The 26,697-nt window shown below is 51.2% G+C and overlaps 1 protein-coding gene across 9 annotated transcripts in view; it reads right to left on the reverse strand.

Annotated features, from left to right (window-relative positions):
* MAP4 (microtubule associated protein 4) overlaps window positions 1-26,697 on the reverse strand; it is a 148,280-nt gene that overhangs the window by 41,033 nt on the left and 80,550 nt on the right. For 7 of the 9 annotated variants that reach the window (XM_053979208.1, XM_053979200.1, XM_053979226.1 and 4 more), the window contains 8 exons: window positions 25,157-25,270; window positions 20,696-20,806; window positions 19,732-19,860; window positions 18,997-19,071; window positions 18,049-18,192; window positions 15,263-16,129; window positions 14,188-14,331; window positions 13,339-13,485 (listed from right to left, as the gene is read on the reverse strand). In XM_053979208.1, the coding sequence (XP_053835183.1) occupies window positions 13,339-13,485; window positions 14,188-14,331; window positions 15,263-16,129; window positions 18,049-18,192; window positions 18,997-19,071; window positions 19,732-19,860; window positions 20,696-20,806; window positions 25,157-25,270 (1,731 nt within the window). Of the gene's footprint in view, window positions 1-13,338; window positions 13,486-14,187; window positions 14,332-15,262; window positions 16,130-18,048; window positions 18,193-18,996; window positions 19,072-19,731; window positions 19,861-20,695; window positions 20,807-22,570; window positions 22,651-23,234; window positions 23,531-25,156; window positions 25,271-26,697 lie in introns of those variants that run through there. The other 2 variants (XM_053979240.1, XM_053979251.1) reach the window with 2 other exon arrangements.

Raw genomic sequence — 26,697 nt, forward strand, 5'->3', positions numbered from 1 at the left:
GTCTGGTGCAGCTTAATCCTTGACTGAGGCAGATTTTGCTCTCTGAACCAGGGTCACAGCACATGAACCGTCTCAGATACTGCCACACTCCACTCTGGAGAAAATGTCCTTAGAGCTCATGGAAAAGGCCTCCCCTGTTCGAGTTGAACTGAAAGAAATGTATTTTTATACCCAGAGCCTGCAAGTTCCACTACGCCCCCTGAATTGAACCTGCTGTGAGAAATGCTACAATCCACACATTTATCTGCTTGTATTTAAGCTTGGGATTTAAGGCACTGCTATATTTAAAAACAATGACTAAGGAACTGTAAGTTATATGAATCTTTCCTGACAGCCTCTAATTAACCAGAATAGTTCCACCCACAACCTTCACTTCTCAAAGAGCCTCAACAATTTTTCTCTGCTTTAAAATATTCCGAGGTGTCTTGCTGTGGGAAACGGGCTCTCAGCTCACGGCTCGTGCTCTCCCTCCTCCCTGATGTAGGACTAATGTTTGCAAGCACTTGCTCACTCTGAAAGTACTGACTGTGCTCCCCAATCTGGCAGGCCCTGAGTTCCTCTAATCCTGTGTAATTACTGTTATTCCTCCATTGCTCATTCAATCCAAACCAAGATTTTTTTTCCAGAAAATCTCAATCCACCAGAGATCCCTTAAAGCACTTCACCAGGAGTGAGGGCAGCCCTGTAAAGCTCTCTGAAACCACCTAGGAGCTTTTTATTTGATTTTTTTTGTTTTAAAAAAACAAGTATCTACCATTTCTAACAGAGGAGAAAACCCTCTCATTTCAGGGCTGGTACTTCAGAGCCTGGGATCGTGGAAGGGATTTGCATCACAGGGAAGAAAAGCCTGACTCCATGTCTGTGCACAGCCTGTAACAGCCCCCACTGCTGCCTTATTAAATAATATTTTCTAATGCAGGAAATGAACCACAGTCAATACCTGGGATGCTCAGAAGCAGGAGAATGCTAAGCTATGAAAAATCTCCAAAGTCAGCCAGTATTTAATCTCTCAGGACATTAATGGAGGTAATGCAGAGTTCATATGCTGAGAGCTTCCCAACAGCTTCCTCCTGCCCACAGCATGCTGCTCCCAGAGCCCTGCCCAGCTCCAGTGCCCTGGCCTCTATCTTCTACCCAGTCCATTTCTTCTCATTTCCATTTACCAATATTCTGCCTCTGAAGCTGTGCCACAGTGGTTGTGCAAGGCCAGGAATGGCCACTCGCTGTGACCAGCAGCTCTCCCACCAGAGCTTTGCTCCCTCTTGTTCCTTTAGATTCCCATAAACCTTAAATTCTCTGAAGAATTAAAAGGCAAACTGGTCAGTGAAGACGAGCCAGAAAGGGTGGAAGGATGTTCAGAATACAGAATTGGGAAGATTTTGAAGGTGACTCAAATAAGGGAGGGTCTCACTGGAGCAGAGCTGGGTTGGAAGGAAGAGTCAGATACCCTCAAAGGAGCCCTCACCACTGCTTTTACCCTCAGCTCAACAAGGAGGAACATTTCCTACTCTTCAAGTACCAAATCTGAGGTTTCACTCTCCTCTGGGCTCCCCACCACCTTTCATGGCAGGCAGGAGCAGTGACACCATTACAAGATCCTGTAGATCAGCCTCGGTCCAGCTCTGCACGTGGAGCTTCCCCCACTGCCTGAGGGTCCCCACTCCCTCCCAGAGGTGAGAGAGCCTGGTCTCGAGGAGGAAGGCTCTATTTTGCCTGTTCACGAGGAGGAAGGCTCTATTTTGCCCGTTCACATCCTTTTATCCTCATTTAACCCTGTCCTACCTTGCAGGTGGAGCTGACAGGACCAGCCTGCCCGGGATGCTGAGCACACCCAGCACAGTCTCAGTCCCAGCACCAACCTCTGCAGCCACCCAGATCTACTGGGATGCTTTCCCTGATCCCTTTCCCAGGGCAGCCATCCCAAAGGATGCCTGAGCCCTCCCTGGGCTGCTCCAGGTGGAGCTGGGCTGTGCCAGACCCCGGAGCGGGCGGAGATCACTACATCCCACGTCAGCTCTGGTACCCAATCTGCAGCCTCCCAGCCTCAGCAGATGAATCAGCCTAGTGCTTCTATTTTTGCTTCACTCCCGAAGCTATTACTTATCCCTGCTAATGCTCTGGGATTTTTTTTTTTTTTGCTTTAATCTAACACAATCGTTTCTGTGCAGCCTCTTGCACTGGTTTCTAAGGCAACATCACTTTCCAGGATGATGAGCTCCTCCGTGCCAGCATGGTTGGTGTGGTCTCTAATTAAGAGTTATTACCAAGAACAGCAATCAGAGCGAGCAGAGCCACCAGGACACGCTCTGTGTGCCCAGGAACCTGGGGTTTACACACCCCTGCCCCGTGTGCTCACACACACGGACTGCAGAACCAGCCTGACACCCCTGCTCAACTCACGCTTCACTTCTTCCACAGGCTGCAAGAACACAGGCTGAAGGATAAAACTGGAATATTTAGGATTCTGACCACCAGAACCTTGCACTATAAGCTTAACACTGCAAAGGTGTGCAGTTGTACAAACCTTAAACACAGCCTCATGTTTTATAGGAAAGGTCATTTACAGATCAAATCCTGCTTTAGAATTTACATCAGAAATCAGAGATCAGCCAAAACCAGAAATCAAACACACTCAGAGTGTTTCCAACTCAATATTTGCTTTTTGTGGGGGTATTTCATAGTGGAACCGAGTAGAGGCAACACAAAGTTCACCAAAGGATGCACAAGCCACAGGCTGGCAACATCAGCCAGGGAAAGAGGTTTGGAATTCAGATTTCCCAGAAAGTTACACAGCATCACTAAGGAAATGTGGTCAGCAGCCTCAGCCTGGCAGACTCTGCAGCCAGAAGTGGATTTGTTTCACTCCCAGTTTTTCTTGAAAATCTGAGAGTCAAGGATGAGCAGGAATGTAAAATAAAGGAAGGAGATCAACCTCAGGAAGGCTGGCCAAAGCCCAGCTCCAAGGGAGAGCTGGGCCCGGCTGCATCCAGCTGGAGAGGAACCAGAACTGGTGCAGCAGGGTGGGAAACCAGCTGGGGAAAACCAGGGGCACCTGCATGGGATCAGCTGCTTTGGGCAACCCCAAAAGAACACAGAGCTGTGGGGTGGGGCAGGACAGGGAGGGGGGATTTAGATGGGATATTGGGCAGGAATTCCTGGCTGGGAGCATGGGGAGGTGCCCAGAGCAGCTGTGGCTGCCCCTGGATCCCTGGCAGTGCCCAAGGCCAGGCTGGACAGGGCTGGGAGCAGCCTGGGACAGTGGGAGGTGTCCCTGACATGGCAGAGGTGGCACTGGATGAGGTCTGAGGTTCCTTCCAACCCAAACCATTCAAGGATTCTGTTTGTGATCCATCCTGTGGTTCTGTGATCCTGTTGGATCAGAGGCCCCCGAGCACCCTGCACTGCAGAGCTGCACCTCTGGAAAAACATCCTGTAAGCTCAGCTCAGCTCAGCTCAGCTCAGCTCAGCTCAGTTTTTAGCCAGGGACAGAAGCAACACCTCCACAAAACCTTCTGTTCAAGCTGAACCAAACGCACAGCAGGGCCAAGGGCAGGGGAGCAGCCCAGGGCCGAGGTCCCCTCTCAAACCCGTGTGCCACTGACAGAGAACTGCCTGGTGACACCGTGTGGGGCTCAGCTCCCTCCCACACCCCCCCGGGATAGCTAACAGCTCTTCAATTCATCAACAGCCTGCAATAAGATGACACTGAGCATTTCAAAAGCATTATTAGAGCAGCTCTGTTATTACCAGCTCCTGCACCACAACTGCATTAGTGCTGATGATCTCAGGATGACTGGCTGCACTTACACATCCTTCAGCCCCTGCCCTGATTAACACAATGTTCATCAGCTGAAGAATTCCTGTCAGACAAACCCAATTACAGTTTGGGGTCCCACAGGAGAACTACAAACATGACATGACTGAGAGGTTACTGGGCAAATGCTAGACCCACTTAAAATAATGGAAACCAGGCAGGAAAAGAAAATATTACAGCAAGATCTTCACTGTGGCTGCAAAAGCAAAGCAAATCCTGTCATTAGACAGGGATGGGCATTTCTTGCTTTTAAATGGATTTGATTTGCACACAAACTGTTGAGAAATCTGCCCAGCATCCCACAGGGTGACTGTGGCAATGGGCAGCACGACAGCCTGGCACGGGCTGGGGACAGGAGGCAGCCACAAGGATGGGGATGGATGGGAGGGCGAGAGGGATCCAGGCATGAGATGAGCACTCCAGCCCCCATTTGGGGCAGGAATTCAGGAGCAGACTGTCTGCACCACAGGGTGGTTGTGCAATGAGCACTCAGCTGTGGAGCTGGCCCTGGGCTGAACAGCTTATGCAAATCAAAATCCATAAGAGGATACAGCCCCCAAACACTGAAACAAATTAATTTCTTTTTTTTAAATCGACTATTCTTCAAGGACACATTGAAAAAAAATCTTCTGCAAGTCTCCCTTTGAAATAGAGCTTGAGGAGCAGAGGGAAGGGGGATGTCAGCAGCAGATGAGAATCCAACAGCCCAACCCTGGCCCAGTGAAAACTTTCCATCATTCTCCCCTTAACCATTCCCCAGCACTTCTTTGAAGTACAGAATTTAGGACCCTGACTGTCATCTCTAATTCCCAAATTGAGTTTTAATTCACACAAGAGGCAAGACAAAGGTTCAGTCATATTGTAAAGGCTGATAATGCCTATTGTGCTTCTGTTGTCAGCTCAGCTGCCTCCTGACATTAAAAGGTATAAAATAATTTTCCAGGAGGCTCTGGGGCAGTTTTTCCAATGGCAATGACAACAATGAGAAGCTGAAATAAACCTAAAAGAGGGCTAAGGGATTAAATTTAAGAATTGCACAATCAGCCTTATAGCCAATGCTCCTTAAGCTGCAGAGTCAAAAATAGAAAAAATAAAATTACAGAAGTGTGCAAGGCCTAATTTCCAGGAGATGGATCCAGCTTCCGTCAGAGAGAGGGATCTGCAGCATCACAGTTGCCATGGCTCCCGAGGGAGCTGTACCACAACGCTGGCACCTATTTTAGCAGCACAGACAGGAGCTGATGTTTTCAGGGAAGCATCTTGTTATCATGGAACACACAGTGTAGGACACAGGGAGCCTGGCTAAGGAGATTTCATCACTGAACTTCAGCAGGGGGTCCTCCCAAATGCCTTAATCTGGGAGTTAATCACTGCCTGCCCACCAGGGGAAAGAAACACAAAAGATGGAAAGGGACTTGGGCAAGGGATGGAGGGACAGGACACAGGGAATGGCTTCCCACTGCCACAGAGGGGATGGATGGGATATTGGGAAGGGATTCCTGGCTGGGAGGGTGGGGAGGGGCTGGGATGGAATTCCCAGAGCAGCTGTGGCTGCCCCTGGATCCCTGGCAGTGCCCAAGGCCAGGTTGGACAGGGCTTGGAGCAGCCTGGGACAGTGGAAGGTGTCCCTGCCATGGCAGGGCTGGCACTGGGTGTTCCTTAAGGTCCCTCCCAACCCAGCCCATTCCAGGATGCTGTGAGGATATCAGGTGTGGAGTAGGAGCCTCCCAGTCCTGCCTGACAGTCACAGGTGAGGTGTTGGCCAAGGTGTGCAAACAGCTGAAGATACAATCCCCCTGAGCATCCCATTGTTACAGAACAGGAGCACAAACAGGCACATGGAGGGGACACACAGTCCATGGGACGTCTGGACTTCCACAGAGATCCCCTGGATCCCTGCAGCCCTGCCCAGGGAAGTGCTGCCACCACCAGCCCTGGAAATGGTCAAAAACGTGTGGATGTGGCACGGAGGAATGTGGGTCAGTGGTGGCCCTGGCAGTGCTGGGGTTAAAGGCTGGGCTTCTCCAACCTGAACGATTCTCTGATCTCTGCCAGTAAACAAGCACACTCACCTGGCCAGGGATCTCAGCACCCTTCCCTCCCCTGACTGCTGGGCTCAGCTCGGTGCCACTGAGGTGTGAATTCCCTCTCCAGGCACTTCCACACCACTTGTGCCAGCTGAGGGACCCAGCCAGGCCCTGGGGGCATCTGCAGCTCGTGGAACAGCTGCTCCATGAAGGGCCAGCATGGACTGAAATGGAGACAAAGAGCCTCAGCCATGTGTCTGGGTTTGTGGGCAGGGGCTGCCCAGGGAGGTTTGGAGTGCCCATCCCTGGAGGTGTCCCAGGAACACCTGGAGGTGGCACTCAGGGCTCTGGGCTGGGGACAAGGTGGGCATTGGGCACAGGACTCTAACCTTAATGATCCTGGGATTCTGGGATGGCAAAGCACCTTTAGCTGCTGTGGGAACACGACACCAAGAGTTCCAAAACAAGCTCAGACGTGGAGCCATGGAAGCTCCTGAGCTGGGAAGGACCTACAAGGATCACTGATCCAACTCCTGCTCTGCACAGACACCCCAAAATCCCAGCCTGGGCATCCCTGAGAGTGCTGTCCAAACGCTCCTGGAGCTCTGGCAGCCTTGGGAATGTGCCCATTCCCTGGGGAGCCTGGGCAGGGCCCAGCACCCTCTGGGGGAATTCAGAGCTGGGCATTCTGAGCTCCTCCTAAAAACCCCAACCAACCAACCAACAGTTGACTCTACAAAGTGTTGAAAGGAGGAAAGCAATGGAAGGTTATCAAAGCCCTGAGTAAACTGACATCAGGACAACTTCTAGGTGCAAAGTTTGTGCCAACTTACTCACAGGCTGCAGTGCTACTCTGAGCCAGGACTCCTGCAATCCATGCACGGTTACCTGTGCAAGACATTCAGGAGGAGCTTTTCCTTCAAAAACTCCTGGCACACAATGGAAAGGCTTGGAAGAAATGTTGGTTTTGTAAAAGATGCTGCCTTCAGCTTTCCCTTTGTTTTGTTGCATCATGCACCAAAGAGCATCACTTCTGCAGGCACAAGTTCATGCAGAGAACACCACTTCCACTAAAATAGAACTACTTCAGGTTATGCAACACTCATTAAAATTACAAAACCTCTCAAAAACCTGAGCAGCATGTTAAGGCACTCTGGGGCTCGGGGTCTGGTGAGTTAGTGGCTGCATCATGCAAACTGGCAGCAAGAAACTCCACAGGAGCAGCAACAAACTTCCATGCCTGATGACAAGGCAAAAATGGAGAGCACCTGAGGGCAGGGACAAACTTCCCGGCCCATCTCAGCAGAGCAGGGTTCACAGAGATGCCAACTCTTTCTGAGGAAGCTTTAGAACGAGCACAAGTACAAGAATATTTGTAATTTCATCTCTAGCCGTATTTCAAAATTTCTAAGAACTGGATTCAGTTCTGTGGGATGAATTCCAGCTCATTTCCTATGAGCACAGGGTCCTGTTCCCTGGAGAACAGCCAGGGTGCCCAGCCCTGGATGCTGACCAGCCCATCCAAAGTCTCCTAAGAGGGATAAAGTCCCAAAATTTCCATCAGTCCCACCATTGTTTTGTTAGAGCTGCTTTGGAAAAGGTTTTGATTCTAGAAGGAAACACATTTTGTGGATGAAGAGGCTCAAGGAGGCTTAAGCCAAACCAGCTGCAGGAGGAGAAGGGGATGCAGTTGGTCTGAGGTGGGATAAAGCCAAACCCTGCAAACAGCAGGGACCCAGAACATTCCCTGCCCTGGCATCCTCCATCCCTGAGCAGGCTCAGGGACCACTGTCACACCCCAGCTCACGGCCACTGGCACCCAAACACTCCCCAGCATCCGTAAACCTCGGGCCCAACGGGGAGCCCAGCGCAGAGCTCTGGCACTCGCAGCGAGCTGCCAGCACCCCGCTTTGGGAATGAGCACCGTGAGCCAGGCAAGCAGCCCCAGCAGCCCCTGAGAGCAGGCAGCACCCCTCATGCCACGCCGGGATGCCCACTGGGGCTCATGCCAGGGCAGGACACGCAGCAGGCCCTGGGCACACACACACCTCTGTCCTGCCGCCGCGGCGCGGCTCTGGCCACCAGGGCTGGCACCAGGGCTGGCACCCCTCGGGCCTTGGTGGGTCTCATGTAGCCCTTGAGCTGCTCTGCTGCCTTCACTCTCTCTTTCTTTGCCTCTTTCACTGCTTTCTGTTCATGTTCTTCTTCTGTCTCTTTAGCTGAGGCTTGAGATTCCTTTTCTCTGGCTGTGTCTTGAGATTCTTTTTCTTTAGTTATTTCTTGAGATTCCTTTTGTTTAGTTGTGTCCTGAGGTTCCTTTTCTTTAGTTACTTCTTGAGATTTCTTTTCTTTAGTTGTGTCCTGAGATTCCTTTTGTTTAGTTGTGTCCTGAGATTCCTTTTGTTTAGTTACTTCTTGAGATTCCTTTTGTTTAGTTGTGTCCTGAGACTCCTTTTCTTTAGTTATTTCTTGAGATTGCTTTTCTTTAGCTGTGTCCTGAGACTCCTTTTCTTTAGTTACTTCTTGAGATTCATTCTCTTTGGATATGTCTTGAGATTTCTTTTCTCTAGTTGTATCTTGAGTTTCTCTATTTGTGTCCTGAGACTCCTTTTCTTTGGTTTTGGCTTGAGGTTTATCCACCTCAGACTTTGACACTGGGGCGTCCTTCAGGAGAACCTCCCCAGCACAAGGAGGATCATCCTTCAGGAGAGCAGGGCCCTCCTCTGCAGGCTGACAGGGACCTTTTTTGTTCTCTTTGGGCTGTTTTTGGGTAGTTTGGGCAGCTGTCCCAGCAGCCTCAGGCTCAGTGCCCTGGTGCTGTGGTGAGCTCTGCTCACTCCTCGTGTCCCTGCGCTGCTCAGCCCCTCCATCCTTCCTGTCCTTCCCAGCTCCTGGCACAGCCTGGGACACGGCTGCAGGGGCTGGGGAACAGCTCCCTGTGCTGTCAGGTGTCCCTGCAGGGGCTGGGGACCTCCCTGTGCCCTTCTCTGGACAGGACACGGTGGCCTCTGGTCCCCCTGTCCCCTCAGCAGCTCCAGAGGCTGCTCTGTGTTTTGGATCTGCTGCCTCGTGAGGAAGCTCTGAGGGAGCCTTGGCAGTGTTGTGCTTTTTATCAGTGGGTTTTATTTCTTTATCATCCACCTTTGCCACGGGACAGAGGTGACTTTTGTCCTCGGGCTGGCCACCCTGGGAACCAGCCTCTCTGCTCTTCCCATCTTTCTGGGAAACCTCTTTTCCAGATTCTTTGGGTTGCTCACGAGATTTCTGGGTCTGCATCTCCTTCTTAGCACCAGGTCCAAGCTCTTTGCTGCTTTTCTCTGCCACTGCTTCCAGAGGAGGAGGAGGAGGAAGGGCCCCAGTACCTGCACCCCCCTCTCCCTGCTTTGAGAGGCCACAGGGAGCATCACCCCCATCACCAGGGCCACTTGCTGGGGTCTGAGACACGGATTTGAAGTCACTTCCTTTATTATTCCAAAGTGTTTGAGGGCCAGTGGGAAAGTTTTTAATGTTTCTGTTTTCATCGACAAGATCTGTGTCTTCCAGCCCACATTCCAGCCCAGATCCTACAGCAGGCTGTGCTTCACTCCTGGCTGGTTCTGCCTCTAGAGGAACAGGCTGCCTGGAGGCATTTTTAGCCTTTTTACTGCTTCCATCATAGCCCCTCTTTTTAGATCTCTCAGTGACTGGGGCCAGGCTGGGATCTGACACTGCTGGATGCTCTGGAATAGGATTTTTGTTCCTGCTGCAAGGACTGACACCTCCTGCCCCAGGTTTGTCCCTGATCTCCAGGCCAGCAGGAGGGAACATCCCTGCTCCTGCTTTATGCTCCAGCAGAAAAGGCTGCTGTGGGTCAGGCTCCCCCTTTTTGTGTTTCTCCTCACCACCTGTGTGTGACTTCCCTGGCTCCAGAGGCAAAGCAGGAGCCTGTACCTTGGCAGGATCAGGCAGGTGACCCAGCAGCACCTCTGGAGTCCTGGAATTCTCTTGGCCCTTCTCAGATGGAGTTTGTTGAACATGTCCCACTGCAGGGATGTCACCTGGCTGCAGCTCAGGACTGTGCTCAGCCTTCTTGCCTTTCCCATCTCTGCTTTGACCCCTGGGCTTGTCCATGCCCATTTCCCTGGTGGGACTGTGCATCTCTGCCCTGTGCTCTGGGAGAGGCTGGGATTTATCTGCTTCCTTCTCTTTATTCATGGGCCAAGTTTCCTTAGTTTCCAAGTTTCTTTTCCTTATTTCTGGCTCTGAAGTCTCTGTTTTATGGCCTGAAAGATTTGGCAGCTCAGAGAAGCTCCCAGTGCCACCCTGGATTTTGGGCTTCCCCAGCTCCTCCTCCAGCCTGTCTCTTTGCAAACCAGACCCCTTCTCCTTAGCCAAGCTCATTTCCTTCCTGCCTTCAGCCACCTGCTCCTGCCTGCCTTCCCCCCCAGCCCCCAGGACAGCTGCCTGCCCAGAGGGGCTTTTCTCAGGCTGTTTCCTTCTCCCATCACTGCTCCTCTTCCTGGGTTTCTCTGCCAGCACCGGCACATCCGAGCTGAGCCCAGCACCTCCGGCCTCCCTGCCTTTCCCAGCCAAACCCACCTGTTCTGAGGGGCTGATGGTGGCAGCCAGAGCAGGATTTTTGGCTCCCTCTCTGCTCTTCTCCAGCAGCAAAGCTTGGTCTACAGCTCCCAAATCAGCTGTTTCAACTTTCCCAACATTTTCTTTTGTTTTCTCTGGTCCCAGCTCAATTGGCCTTTGCATTTTAGCTGCATTTTCCTGCAAGCCCCCAGCAGGGACACAGCCCTGCTCTCTGCCCTTATCACTGCCCTCCTTCACCTTATCAGCTCCCTCAGGAAAACTCCCTGAGTCCATCTTATTCTCAAGGAAAGGCTGCTGGAAGAAGCTCCTTTCCCCTTTTTTGCTCCTTCCATCGCTGCCTCTTTTCTTGGGCTTGTCTGCAGGACAGGCCTGTGCAGCACTGCCTGATGGGTGTCCTCTGGCAGGAACACCCTGGCCATTTTCAGGATAAACTGTTTCCTTTCCAGCCTCATCTGTCCTCCCTCCTTCAGCGAATTTGCCTCCATCCTCTGAGAGCATCATCTGCTCCCAGCAGCTTTTCATTCTTTTGCCTTTCCCTTCGCCGCGCTTTTTTTTGGGCCTGTCCATCCCGTGTGTCAGACTGGGATCTTTCCCACCCTGCTGCTCAGAAGCAGTGACTCCTTTCCCTTGGTTTGGATCTGGGGGATCTGCTGCCACCCCGCTGCCCCCTGCCTGGCCAGGGCTGGGATGTTTGGGAGCACCCTGGGCCCCTCTGCCGTGCCCAGCTGGAACTTCCCCAGCTTCTGGTGAAACTGGAAGAGGAGCTCCAGGAGCTGTTGGGCTCCTCAGTCCTCCCTCTGACCCTCTTTGACTTTCTCCAGCTGCCTTTGGCTCTGTAGGGAGCTTGTCCTCCACGGCTGCAGCCTCCAGGTGAGGCTGTTTGAGGGATTCCCTTTCTAACCCTTTGCTTTTTTCCCAGTTTTTCTTGGCTGCTGTTTCCAGAGAAGGCTGATGGATGGAGTCAGCGGGTGCTTCCTGCCCTGGAGATGGGGTTTGGGGCTCCTTGTTTTTAGGGGAAAGGGGCAATTCCGAAGGGCTGGTCTGTAAGGGAGTTTCTGCTTTGCTCAGATTGACCCTCAGCTCGGCACCTTTTGACTCCTTGTCCTCCCTCTTCTCATTTTTATTGGGGAAATCTCTCTCGGTGGCCTTGGTGGGTCCCTTGGCTGCAGCAGATTCCTCCACCTCAGTCTTGCCCACCTGCTCTGAGGGAACCTCTTTGCTTTTGCCCTTAGATCCCAGCATGCAGCTGTCACCTCTCCTTCCCTCTGTCTCCATCTCCTCCCTGGGTCTGGCATCCAACACACCGGGTTTGGGGCCCTGCTGTCCTGGGGCTGGCACTGGGAAGGTGTTTTGCTCCTCCAGGATATGACCCCCAGTTGTTATTTTAGCATCCTGTGGCACATCCAGAGCTCTGCTTCCTGGGGGTGTTCCGGGACACACGGCTGGGTTCTGCCACTCCACCCCAAAGGCAGCACTCCTGGCACCTCTGGAGGTTCCATTCTCATCCCAGAACTCCATCCCTCTTGGCAGCTGGTTTCTCCTTTGTTTTGGTTTCTTTTTCTTTTTCTTCACCACGGCACCTTCCAAATCCCAGTTTTCCTGGGGGGGATCTCTGCAGCTCTCCACAGGCTCCATGGGGACACTGGTGGCCTTTTTGTGAGGAACCCTAAAGCGAGGGGATGCTCCAGCACCACAGCCAAGCTCCACTGTGGAACAGGGGTCTGCTCTGGGCTCAGGACTCTTCTGCTGTGGGAGACCTACAGGATGCTCCTCTGGCACATCTGTGAGAGGCACTGGGGCAGGTTTTGCTCTGCCAAACCCACGGTCCCTGGATTTGGGAGCTTGCCTGACTTGTGCAGTGGGAAGACCTGGAATACAGGAAGCCTGCTCAAACATCAAGGCCACTATTTGCTTGGTAAAAGAAATAATAAATATATTCTCTGTGTGGCTGCAGCCCTCTCAAACAGGCCCTACAGGCAGATGTGCAGGATTTCCCAGCACTGCAACCACACCAGAGCCACCTCAGGAGGGCTGGGGTAGGTATTTACCCCAACACCTGTGTGATCTACCCCAAATCCATCCACCAGTGCTATTTAAACACAAGTCTGACACAGGCTCTTACCCCACCAAAAAGCACCAGTTCTTGCAAGGAGATGCCATTGCTTTTTAAAAATGCATTAAGGATCCATTTTGTCTCAGCAAGACAAGATCAGAGAGAGCCTTTTTATATCTCTAGCTGGCATCCTTCCAGAGTGGGAAAACAGAAGTTTAGTGGGAAGATGGGAAGAGAGATGGGGGCAAGAGAGCCAAGTTTCCCCAGCACCCAGGGAGGAAGCAGGGGGAGGCAGAGCCTCTGTCCCAGGGTCACCTGCTGTGTCCCTGGGGATCCCTCAGGGCATGAGGAGAGCAGCAGTTGTTTGTCACTCAGCCCTGGCCCACAAATCCTCCTCCACAGCAAGTGTGAGCAGCACCAGCCCCTCTGGAGGCTGGGTCAGTGGAGCAGGAGAAAATCACATCTTCCTTTGGCAATTGCACAGCTCGGCTGGGAAGGAGATCCTCCCTGGGAATATCCTCATGAGAATTAACAGTCCTTTGCAACACCAAAATAAAAGCCAGTGCTGATGGCAGAGAGATGAGAGCTCTGCAATCCTCCAGCACAGCTGTGAGCCAGTCCCAGTGATAAAGCACTCAGAGCACTTGGATTTGGGCTTTTAGTTTGAATGTGGAGGGAAAAGAGCCTTGGAGAGGGCAGGGATCCGAGGGGAAGGGTGAGCCCAGCACCAGGAGCACTGAGAGCCACACAAAGACATTTCTGCTTGCCCAGGTGGCCCCACAGCCAGGAGCAGAAGGTGAAGAGTTCCCAGAGGAGGTTTCCATGAGGAAATGGAAGTATACTTTATATTATGATTTCTATCCTACCTGTGGGCTCCTGCAGGGTTTTCCCCTCCTGAGGTTCTGCATGTTGGACGTGGTTGTGCTCAGCCTCCTCCTTCTGTGTCTCACCATCCTCAGCAGGTGCAGATTTTTCTGGAAGGTCTCTATTTTCTAGTGCTCCATTTGCTTCAGCTGGAACATGAAAGACAGGAACAGAAAGCTTCAGGTCTCAGGAGTACAGGCAGCCTGCAGCTAAACCCCAGCCCTTGCAAAGGGGTTCATTTTGTGTTCAACAGGAATGAGGTTTATGAGACATGGTTGGTTCATCCCCTCACAATCCCATTTCAGCAGCACTTTTATATCTGGCACATGCCAAGGTGGGGGTAGAACACGAAGCAGGGGCTGTTTCAGGGCTTTTAAGCACAGGGTGAAGGTTTGTTTGGGTTTTTTCCTCTTTGTAATCAGCCCAATTCAGACTATCCCAGCTTCCCACTGGGAATTCAAATCCAGAATGAACTCCATTATCAGCCTGGAGTCCCTGGCTAATGCTGATCATCTTGTATTCATCTATACCTTACAATACATCCACACAGCCACCACAACATTCCTCACTCTGCATAATTACAGCCAGTTTTAATTTGTAAGGCATAATTACAAGGGAGAGCAGTTCTCTCTGTAATTAATTTTATTTAAATTTTAAACAGAAAGGAAAACGACGACAGGCATTGGTACAACCACTGTGCACGAGGAAGGAAAGGACAAGTCCTGTGAATGTGGCCTGTGTCAGCAGCCACTGAAATCCTGCTTGGGGTTCCAGTCTGGAGCCTGGCCCTGGCTGGGGGCAGCAGGCAGGGCCTGTGTGGGGCAGAGCTGTGCCCTGGCTGCGTTTCCCACCTGCTGCCTCCAGGTGCTGGTTGGTTTTCCCAGGAATTTCCTCCTCCCGGGGGCTCGGGGGAGGTTTCCTGTCCTTCATCTTCTCTGAGTGATCCACACAAACTTCTGGGACTTTGGATTCCGCCTCCACCTTTGCTGTTGCTTCTGCAAATGGAATGTAAAGAGTAAAAATTCTTATTTTTAAATATAGATCAGATTAAATTAGATAAAATTCACTCCCTCGCCTAATTTTTTATCTTCTGCAAGGAACTGAAGGGTTTCCTCACTTTCAAAACCTGATTTTTAGGATCTTTCTACCTTCCTGCATTGTCTTGCACTTCCTCTTTTATTCACTCACCTGGGTCTCTCAGTCTCTACATTCCAGTGGGGTTTTTTTTGTTAAAACTTCTCTCTTGAAATTTATCCTTATCATCAAACTGAAGAGTATTAGAAGATAAGAAAAAATATCTCACTCCAATCCCATCCACAACCAATCCACATATGCTGCCTCTTCCCAGGACTATTTGTTGCATTTTAGTAGTATAAATATAAAATAAATACAGTTTTGGAGAGCAGTTTTCTCTCCAGAGGGATGTGTCCCTGGAGAAATCCACGCAGCCCAGCAAACCTGCACATGGAAAACCCAACACGCCCTTCCCAGCATTCAACTCCTACAGTCATCCCAAGGAAAGGTCCCAAAATTATCAACTAAGCCTTTTAGTCTCTTCAGAAATTGTTTTCAAGAACCTCTTTTTGCCAGCTCTGTGTCCTACAGGGTTTGGGAGATTTCAGGGAGAGCTGAGGGTGGTGGTGACACAGAGCAGGGATGAGCCAGCACCTCTCTGTGGCTGTCCTTAGACCACTCAGCACTGCTAAGAACGCCCATTGAGAAGTTAAAAATCATTAAAACCCTCTAGTTTTATGTTTTGTCAGTGAAGAATCCCCATGATGCATTTTCTGTGTATCCTGAGAGCAGAGCTGAGCTCTCCTCAAGGTGCTTCACCCAAAGCCAATCAACGCTGGGCTCCGTGACCTCAGAGGCCTTTTCCAACCTGAATTACCTGTGACTGGGATTCTGGGATTCGGGCACACTCACCTGCAGGACACTTGTCCTGCTGAAGGGTAGCCTCAGATGTCAGCAGTTCCCCAGACACAGCAATCCTGGGGGCAGCTGCAGGGCCAGGCTGAGCTTCCACTGCCACGTTCCCACCATCCACAGCAGGGACAGGCTTGGCTGGAGCTGCAGGAGCAAACCCAGAATCCAGGCCATGGTGATGGTTGACTTCTGCTGCTGGGACAAACTCTGCATCTGCTGCTGGGCCAAACTCAGATCCCATAACATCCTGAGCTTTGTTATCTGCTGCTGGAGCAAATCCCAAATCCAAGGTATGGTGAGGTTCCACATCTGCTGCCGGGGCAAACCCCAAATCCATGGCATGGTGGGATTCCACATCTGCTGCTGGAGCAAACCCCAAATCCATGGCTTGGTGGGATTCCACACCTGCTGCTGGGGAAAATCCAAAATCCATGGCTTGGTGGGACTCCACACCTGCTGCTGGGGAAAATCCAAAATCCATGGCTTGGTGGGACTCCACACCTGCTGCTGGGGCGAATCCCAAATCCATGGCCTGGTGGGACTCCACACCTGCTGCTGGAGCAAGCCCCAAATCCATGGCCTGGTGGGACTCCACACCTGCTGCTGGAGCAAGCCCCAAATCCACGCCATGGTGGGATCCAGCATCTGCTGCCGGGGAGAAGCCGAGCTCTGTCCCCGGGGTGGACACGTCATTGACACCTTTGGCAGGGTTGGCTTCAGGTGCAGGAGAAAAGCCCCCATCCGTGGCCTGGAAAGGGTTGGCTGCTGCTGCAGGACTCTGGGGGGGTTTGGTGTCTCCAGCAGGGACAGCCCCAGCCTCCTCTGCGGGCAGGGACGCGGCGTCGGCGGCGGGAACGGAGGCTGCACCTGGCACAACACAGGCACCACAGGTCAGGGAAAACCCCATGGAAACTCCTGACCTGCTGGTTTATGGCTGGGGAACACCCAGGGCTCACTCCCTGTGTCTCCTCCTGGCTTTCAGCACCACCTCCTCCCCCTGCCAGCAGCTCACCCCAGCTGTTCCAGTCCTTATGCACTCCTGGATGCATCCAGAGCCTCTCCTGCTGCAGCCCCACGTGCCCTGTGTGCACCCCTGGCTGCAGTGGGGCTCCCATCTGCTCCCAGCCCTGGGAGCAGCAGCTGGGAAGGATTGCTTCTGTTCCAAAGCTCCCTGATGCCACACAGCTGGCAGGGGGCCAGAGCTGCTGGATCCTCTGCCAGGAGCACATTCCAGCAGAGCCCAGCCAGGAACCACAGCCAGCGGCTCCTGCAGAGCCCCAGCATGGCTGGAGCTGGAAGGCACCTTAAAGATGTCCCAGTTCCAGTCCCACTCCCTTCTCCTGGCAGGGACACCTCCCACCGTGCCAGGTTGCTCCATCCCGGCCTGGGACACTTCCAGCAGCCACAGCTCCCTGGGAAAGCTGTTTTTCCCTCTACTGCAGGACACAGAAAATGTGGAATCACCTGTGTGAGCCCAGCAGGTTTTCCAAGAGCAGGAAAAACCCTGACACACTCCAAAGCCACACCCTTCATTCTAAACATGGTTTGTGCTGGTGGTGGGGTTTGGGTGGTGCTGGCACTTCTGACACAAAATCCTCCCATGAATCCCGAATTCCCTCTATTCCTTCAAGTTGGCCTCGTTCATTTTTCACACAGTATCTCCTAACGCTGAGCTGGTAGCTCCAAACCAACATTTGTCACTTCACAGCACAATCAAACCTCTGCATTTAAGCTCCTATTTGCCTAAAATCCCCTTGGAGGAGGTTTTTCAGTCAGATTTTGTTTAATGTTGCAGCTGTCCAGAGGCAAGCTTTTCCAAATGATCAGTGCCAGAAGCACTGGATCTCTCTTCTGCAGCTCCTCATCTCGACAGCCCCAAGCTCTGCCCACCCTCTGTGTCCTGCAGCTCAGTACCCTGAACATCTCCCATCTATTGCTGATGACCAAAAAACCAACATTTCTACTGATTTTTTGAGTCACATCTAAAAATATCCTCCCCAACCAGTGGAAAATGTATGAAATCTAAATCAGATACTTAAACTGAAGTCAGAAAGAAACAGAAAAATCAAAAAAGTCCCTTGTAAAATGGTACTTAAGGATCCATTTAGATAAAATAAATATTTTAGTGAACCAAACCAAAAGGATCCATCATGCACCAGCCCTCATTTGGGTTTGACTTTGTTATGGGTTTTTTAAGTGATATCATGATCTTCTCTAAAAGAAAATGTAAAGATTGTGATTTTGCACATGGATAAGACTGTAAATAAATAGATATGAAAAGCAGTATGGATGATTCCTGGAGAATTATGGAAATGAGTGGGATACAGTATTAGGAAACTGGACAACAACTGGCACTATGAGTCTGTGTATAAATATGTTAAAATGGGATTTTTTAAAAGAGAATAATTTACAAGGACAGGTTAAAGGTCCTTGTGAATAGATCTGGCACCTGGGGCCATGGGTCAGTGGTGGCCTTGGCAGTGCTGGGGAAGGGCTGGACCTGGTGACCTCAGAGGGCTTTTCCCCCCTAAACCATTCCCTCACTCTGTGCTGCAACCACAGCCTTGGGATCTTCCTGGAGCTAATATGTGGAGACAGCAAAGAACCACGGAATCAGCTCCTGGACTGGGACACAACTGAGCAGGTTTGCTGCTTCTCCCTCAGGTGTGCCCACAGCTGCAGGCACAGCAGATCTGTTCACACCTTGTGTGTTTCCCTCAGGAGAGGCAATTCCATGTTCTCCCACCCCCACCCCCTGCCCCACCCTCCAGGCTGCAGGAATTCACCTGGAGCTGCAGCCTTTGGTCCATCCGTGGCTGCAGCCTCTCCTGGGAGTGCTGAGGCTGCAGCAGGAACGTTTCCAGGGGCTGCTGCTGCCGTGGGGCTCTCGGGCAGGCTCGTCCTGATGGCTTCTGTGGCTGCGGGGGGCACTGGGAACAGAAGCAGCTGGAATCAGCACCTGGAAAGGCCTCGGATCATGGAGCTGCTGGGATGTGGGGGACACCCCCAGGTGCTGCCTCAGCCACCCTGGGCAGAGAATTCCCCTCAGCTCAGAGAAAATCGGCTTTGATTGCCCACTCTCAGGAAAATAATTTGTGCAGCACCCAGGAAAACTCTTGAATCCCAGGAGAAGTGGCACAGCTGGGGAGGGTTGTGCTCCCAGTCCCACCCCCAGCTCCAGAAACACTTCCTACCCATCACCAGGGTGAAAGTGTTCTCAGCTTCTTCACTGAAATAAAGATCCCATTATGGGTCAAGTTTTGTAATACACACAAATTCCCAGTGGGATAATGTTCCGGTGGAGCTCCAAAGATTTATCTGTGACCAGAATTTAAAAGTAATTGTAAAATCCCAGGAAGGTTTGGGTGGGAAGGGACCTTAATGATCACCCAATCCCACCCCTGCCATGGCAGGGACACCTCCCACTGTCCCAGGGTGCTGCAAGCCCCAATGTCCAGCCTGGCCTTGGGCACTGTCAGGGATCCAGGGTGCTCTGGGCACCCTGTGCCAGGGCTTTAAACTTCTTTCAGTTTAAAGCCATTCCCACTCCTCAGATGCATTTCCATTCTAAAGTGATGTGAGCAGCAGAAGCAGTGCTGTCCTTGGCCAGCTCCCACGTGGCTCTGTCACAGCCTGGTGTCCCTTGAGGAGGCAGACAAGGAGAGGAGCTGGTTCTGCTGCTCGGGAGCTCTCTGCCAACACTTCCTGCAGAGCAGCTCAGAACTGGTTTTTACCTGGTGGCTCAACAAAGAAAGAGGTATCTGGTCCCTTCATGTCCTGCTGAGCTCCCATCCAGTATTCTTCAGGGCCTGTGGGAAACAAACACACTGAGTCCAGCCCTGACCCCACAGGGCCTTCACTTTCCCAGGGGAAGTTCTTGACTCTGCTGGGTTGGGAGTTCATCCTCTGGGAATTTCAATTCCCTCTACGAGAGGCGCCAGAACCTCCTGTTCTTCCAAGATTATTGGGAGTGAGAGCTCCCACCAGACAGTTACACCCAGCACTGACCCCAGGAGCCAAAAGAAGAGTTTCTTTCCTCAGTTCTCCTGGGCAAGTGGCTCTGGGTAGCCCAGCCTAAGCAGGGGGGTTGGAGAAGTTCCAATCTCAACCACCCTGTGACCTCCTAATGTAGGATCCCAGAATGGTTTGGGTTGGAAAGAGCCTTAAACTCATCTCATGGGCAGGGGCACCTTCCACTGTCCCAGGCTGCTCCAAGCCTCATCCAACCTGGCCTTGGACACTGCCAGGGATCCAGGGGCAGCCACAGCTGCTCTGGGAATTCCATCCCAGGGCCTCACACCAGAACACTGCCCTGAACCAACAGCTGTCCATGCCAAGAGGAAACTTTCCAATCTTGACTCAATTTTTGTATCAACTCCCCACCAAGATTCTTTAGGACTCATAAACTGGGATTTCCCAGCTACAAACCCTCCAAACCCAGCCAGTCAGAGAAAACATTTGCTTCTCACCTGCTTTTCCTGGCAGGAATTCTGTGCCTGACTCGAGGCCAATGAAGGCTGATGGGTCCAGAGCCTCTGCAGGGGAATACAGGGATCCCAGGAAAGGTTGTTCAGGTCCCATCATGGATCCATGTGGAGCTAAGGAAATACAAAACTTTTGTTAATCATCAGCCATAATGACTCCTCTCCTAAATTTCAAGTCCTACCACACTTGGACTGCCCTGCTCAGCAGCAGTCCAGATAAATCTGCATCAAATGTTAGTTCTGCTTCACAAACCATAAATTCTGTATTTAACAGAACTTTCTGACAAGGTGTAAGAGAGTAAACACAGGCAAATGATTTCCTTTGGCTTTCTGCTTCTGCTCCCATGAATTCCAGCTGGTAATCCCTTAATAATCCAATATTGATATAATAATCCAAGAGTTGAAATCCTGAAGGGCACTTTGCAGAAACAGCTGCTGAGTATCTGGGTTTTACCCATTAAAACAAGAACAGGAAAAAAAAAAGGCTTGTGAATTTACAACTGTGGAAACCTCCCTCATGGATCCCCCTGATGGGGAGACCCCTAAGAAGTTCTGTGATGGGACTTTTGGTTTTTTCAGTCTTCAGGTTGTTGTTTATTTTTCTCTTATCAGAAGTTCTGCATGCTGTCTACATGCCAGACTTAAGAGTACAAAGAGAAGGCACCAAAAGTCACAAGACACACAGATTCAAGGTCTTTTAAAACCATTTTTGGTCCAATTAACTCTTAGAATGTATTTTATTTCCACCTTTCTATATATTTTATTTCCACCTTTCTACTAAGAAAGGTAGAAATGGGTTCCAGCATCAACCTTCACTTTCAGTACATGAAAATGAACCTTCAAGCAACATCCCTGGGTTCCAACATCAACCCTTATTTTCAGTACATGAAAGACAAGAGAGAAAAGTGCCCAGCTGGCAGCTGGGGAGGGATGCCCAGGGGCAGCTCACCAAGGATGTCCCTGGCAGCATCGGCGTGGCCCGGGAACAGCGGCACGTTCTTCATGTCCGTGGGGAAGGACAGCTCCGGCAGGTTCTCCCCTCTGTGCACGCTGAAGGGGTCTAGCAGAGACACAACCAGGCAGGGTCACCACACAGGGTGACAGGGCCACCACACAGGGCACAAGCAGCACCATTGCAACGAGAGGATGGAGGTGCAGCAGGTCCCAACACTGCACTTCCAAGGAAAAGCTGCTTTTGGGATTATTCACCAGAAGCAAACCCCTTTGCAATCAGAATTTACACCCAGTTGCTTGGGCTGATTTCTGGGGAAAGTGGATCATGACTGCTCCTGGAGAAACTGTGCCCTCCCCTCCAGGAGGAACCATCTGCCTCTGCCCTGACGGACACAGCCCATGAATCTGAGTCAGGAACATGGGCTCAGCTCAGCCCAGCCCAGAGCAGGGAAAGGTGTGGGATCTCTGAGCTCTCCCAGCCAGGAACTGCATCCCAGTATGAACTGGGGTGATGGACTGGTATTTTAAGCAAGTTACTGGGAAATTGAAACATCCCCCTGAGTCTCAGGCAGACTGTTCTATCCCTGGCAGTGCCCAAGGCCAGGCTGGACAGGGCTTGGAGCAGCCTGGGACAGTGGGAGGTGTCTCTGTCATGGCAGGGGTGGAATGGGATGGGATTCAATGTCCCATCCATCCCTGCCCTCTGGCAGTGGGAGCCATTCCCTGTGTCCTGTCCCTCCATGCCTTGCCCCCAGTCCCTCTCCAGCTCTCCTGGAGCCCCTTCAGGCCCTGCAAGGGGCTCTGAGCTCTCCCTGGGGCTTCTCCTCTCCAGGTGAACACCCTATTTCCAGACACTCTGATTTCCTCCAGTTAAACCCAGCTCAGAGGGATTTGGCTGAGGGCTGTGGCTCGTTTTCATGCCAGATGTGCTCCCTGCAGGGCTGACACCGAGCTGTTCCCATGCCCACATGGGATGTCAAGATCAGGTGAGCTGAGTGAATTCCTTTATAAACCTGTCAGATTATTTGAGATGCCAAGACAACATCTTGCCTTGGAGCAACGTGCAGAATATTTTGATTTCGAGCTGTTTACAACAGTAAACAGCCAGGTCTGAACAACTGTCCTCTTTCCAATTAAAAAACCAACCCCAAAAAACAAGGAAAAAAAAAAAAAGAGCATGACTGAAACCAATTTAAAGCTAAAAGAGATCCTGCTGATGTTCCCTCTTTGCCCAGCAGCTGGATGATATGGAAAAAATGGGCAGCTCAGATCTCTGGGCCAACCCACCTCTGCTCCAGAGGGAAAAGGGAGAGCTGAAATTTCCCCTCTTTCTCCCCAAAGAGCAAGGAATTACAGGGATGGTGGTCAGGAGATCCTTTACACCACTGGCCAGAGAATTCCCTCCTTGGGGGGGAAATCATCCTCCCATATTCCAAAGTTTGCACACAAATATTGAATAAACCCAATGATTTCTGTGAGTCTGATGTCCCCATTTTTCTTCTGTTGACAAATCCTTAAAGCTGCTCTGTGTCCTCTGATCCCTCTGCTCCATTATGGGAACTCTAAGCAGAATCTCTTTTATATCCAATTGGAAGAGCAACACAACACAACCCTAACTTTGATCCTGAACTTTATGTGGTGCCTGCACAGGTGTGCAAGACACTTCAAGGACATGAAACCTAAAAAACATGGTTTCATGCAACAAATAAACTAAAATATTCATATTATTCATGCCAAAAGAACACTGGGTGATGGGCCAGGTATGTAAATTGTTCCTAATTAACAAATTTGACATCTGGCTCTTGAGCAGAATGACACCAGTGTCCCATTCGTGCACCCACACAGCAACAGGAGGGAGACCTCAACAAACCTGTAGCTTTTCCAGTTCTTCCATGAATCATTTTTTAGCCTTGTAAAAATACATCAGGTCTTCACTGCATCTCTCACAGAGATTCAGTCAGTAAGAAAATCATGCACTAAGCAGGACTACAGTACTCAAAAATATATTAAAAAAAGAAGTTCCAGCCTTTATCTTTCCAGGTTGATTGCCTGGGATAATCTGGGCAGGACCCACATTTCTCAGGTGCTCCTGGAGCCAGCAAGCAATTTAATTTTAAAAAATGAGGGGAAAAAAGGAGAATATTGAGGGGAATCTGCTGGGTGAAAGTGTATCTGTGTGCAGGAGTGGGCTGCACAAGGTGCAGCTCGTGCTCAGCAGTGTCAGCAGCTGCAGAGGCCAGGGGACAGCCCCAGCTGCAGGGCAGGCTGTGACAGAGGGACAGGCACTGCCTGGGGACACTGCAGGTCAGAGGGACAGATCTGGGGAGGTCTGCACTGAAACCCACACTGCTCACAGCAGCTCAGCTGTGGGAGGCCCCCGAAACCTGCTCTGGGCAGAGAACCCCAGAACTATAAAGGGTTAGAAAAGACCTCAGAGACCACAAACTCCAACCTTTGACCAAATACCCCCCAAAACACATCACAAAATGCTGTGTCTTCTTGGGTTTTGAACACTTCCAGGGATGGGGACTCACCACTGCCCTGTGGGTTCCATGGGGTGACGGTGCCCTGAAGGCAGGACGTGGCCCTTGGCCTGTGGATCCAGCCTGTCCTGATCCCCCTGGAACCTCCCTGCCCTGCAGCACAGCCACATCCAGCCGTGCTGGCCATGACCATGGAGGGGTCACCCCTCCCTCACCCCCATCCCCAGGGGTGATCCCCTGAGCAGGGCCCCAGCCCGAGGAGCCTGGGGGCTGCCGAAGGCCGGGGAGCAGGAATCCCTAAAGGGATGGAGGCAGCAGTCCATGAGGGGAGCAGGAGACCCCTCAGGGATGGAGCCTACAGTCAATGAGGGGACCAGGAGCCCACAGGCCATGAGGGGAGCAGGAACCCCCTCAGGGATGGAGCCCACAGTCCATGAAGGGAGCAGGAGCCCTCTCAGGGATGGAGCCCCCAGTCCGTGAGGGGAGCAGGAACTCCCTCAGGGATGGAGCCTGCAGTCCATGAGGGGAGCAGGAGCCCACAGGCCATGAGGGGAGCAGGAGCCCTCTCAGGGATGGAGCCCACAGTCCATGAGGGGAGCAGGAGATCCCTCAGGGATGGAGCCTGCAGTCCATGAGGGGAGCAGGAGAACCCTCAGGGATGGAGCCTGCAGTCAATGAGGGGAGCAGGAAATCCCTCAGGGATGGAGCCCACAGTCCATGAGGGGAGCAGGAGATCCCTCAGGGATGGAGCCTGCAGTCAATGAGGGGAGCAGGAGATCCCTCAGGGATGGAGCCCACAGGCCATGAGGGGAGCAGGAACCCCCTCAGGGATGGAGCCCACAGGCCATGAGGTGAGCAGGAGCCCACAGGCCATGAGGGGAGCAGGAGATCCCTCAGGGATGGAGCCCACAGGCCATGAGGGGAGCAGGAGATCCCTCAGAGATGGAGCCCACAGGCCATGAGGTGAGCAGGAGCCCACAGGCCATGAGGGGAGCAGGAACCCCTCAGGGATGGAGCCCACAGTCCATGAAGGGAGCAGGAGCCCTCTCAGGGATGGAGCCCACAGTCCGTGAGGGGAGCAGGAACTCCCTCAGGGATGGAGCCTGCAGTCCATGAGGGGAGCAGGAGCCCACAGGCCATGAGGGGAGCAGGAGCCCTCTCAGGGATGGAGCCCACAGTCCATGAGGGGAGCAGGAGATCCCTCAGGGATGGAGCCTGCAGTCCATGAGGGGAGCAGGAGATCCCTCAGGGATGGAGCCCACAGTCCATGAGGGGAGCAGGAGATCCCTCAGGGATGGAGCCCACAGGCCATGAGGGGAGCAGGAGATCCCTCAGAGATGGAGCCCACAGGCCATGAGGGGAGCAGGAGCCCACAGGCCATGAGGGGAGCAGGAACCCCTCAGGGATGGAGCCCACAGTCCATGAAGGGAGCAGGAGCCCTCTCAGGGATGGAGCCCACAGTCCGTGAGGGGAGCAGGAACTCCCTCAGGGATGGAGCCTGCAGTCCATGAGGGGAGCAGGAGCCCACAGGCCATGAGGGGAGCAGGAGATCCCTCAGGGATGGAGCCCACAGTCCATGAGGGGAGCAGGAGATCCCTCAGGGATGGAGGCTGCAGGCCATGAGGGGAGCAGGAGATCCCTCAGGGATGGAGCCTGCAGTCAATGAGGGGAGCAGGAGATCCCTCAGGGATGGAGCCGACAGGCCATGAGGGGAGCAGGAACCCCCTCAGGGATGGAGCCCACAGTCCATGAGGTGAGCAGGAGATCCCTCAGGGATGGAGCCCACAGTCCGTGAGGGGAGCAGGAACTCCCTCAGGGATGGAGCCTGCAGTCAATGAGGGGAGCAGGAGATCCCTCAGGGATGGAGCCTGCAGTCCATGAGGGGAGCAGGAGATCCCTCAGGGATGGAGGCAGCAGCCCATGAGGTCCCCCAGCTGGTAAATCAGGGTGCTCCAGCTCCTGAGCCATCCTACCAGCCATGTCCATGGGTTTGAAGCACAGGTCCCTCTCCTCTGCTGACCAGGAGTCGTTGCGATCCAGGAACTCCTTGTAGGACATCTTCTCATCCATTATTTCTCCTGGGAATACTGACATGGGAGAAGAAAATGGCCCAGTCAAAAGCCATATATTGAAATACTTAAAATGGATCGTTGCACCATGTGACATTTGGATGGGAATCCCCAGGTAACAGGGACTGGCAGCCAAACCAGAGACCATAACATTCATTTTTGACTGGTTTGATCCAGCTCTTCAAATACAAGACACAGAGTAATGGGGATTTCTGTGTCCTGAGGCACATGTAAGATCAAGAACTCACATGGAAGTGCTGTCCTGGTCCAAGGCCTCCAGTTGTACAAAAGGAACAAAACCATAAGTCCTGAGGCTTTAAACAGGACAAACTCAGTGGAAAGGTTCAAAATTAATACCCAGACTAATGACTTTTAGCTTTATTTCCATTTTAAGGAGGCCTAAATTTGTCAGTTCTTCTGAGGATAACATTAGAGTTTTAAAGTGGTTCCACTTTCTTCTGGAAAGAAACACAGAAATATTTACAGGGACTCCTCTCATTCCCCCATACAACATTCTCTACATCTCCTTATGCTTTTAAAATGTTTACCTTCACTTAGGCTGACAATACCTGCAAGCCTGGAGCTCAGGAGATGAAATTCATCACAAAATATCCCTGGATATAACCCTTAATTCAGTGCAAAACTGCAGTTACTAAAAACAACCCCAATGCTAAGGCACAGAAGGACCAGAAGGGAAGAATTCATTAAAAACACGACCCTGGTCTGTAAAACAACAGCCTGGAGGTGTCAGGTGGGCTGAGAGCTCACAGCAAGGTGGGCAGAGATATAATAATAATAGTAATAGTAATAGTAATAGTAATAGTAATAGTAATAATAACAATAATAATAATAATAATAATAATAATAATAATAATAATAACGTGATTGAGAAAGAATAAGATGAAGAATGGCTTTTGTGGGGCTTGGAGTTTGTTTTAGATCATAAAACAAGGAAAGGTCACTGGTACAAATCATCAGTGGGCTCAACAGTTTGCTCAGAGTTTGGGTTTAGAGGAGCAGGAGGGGATTCCTTGGAGTTTGAAACATGTCCAAACCTCTGATCAGAGGTAAATATTAAATATGACTTCTCATTAATCACAGAAATATTTAATAATAATTGAAACAATAGTTTAAATTATAACACATTCTATAATAATATAAAACATAGGATAATTTATGTTATATATGTTATAATTAAATGTAACATAAATATATAGCATATATTATATAGCATATACACTATATCTATAATATATACATTATATATATTCTATATTTTCTATGTTTTCATGCACATTATACTTTATATTATAAAACACATTTTATCATGCATAGCTTATGTATTTTCATGTGTTTTATATTATATGCCTATACATGATATAATTTTATCTACCTATAAATACATGTAAATTATGTATGATACATTATTCTATACATATTTTTAT

Source organism: Vidua macroura, chromosome 1, assembly GCF_024509145.1.
Source record: "Vidua macroura isolate BioBank_ID:100142 chromosome 1, ASM2450914v1, whole genome shotgun sequence".
In the NCBI taxonomy this organism is placed as follows: Eukaryota; Metazoa; Chordata; class Aves; order Passeriformes; family Viduidae; genus Vidua; species Vidua macroura.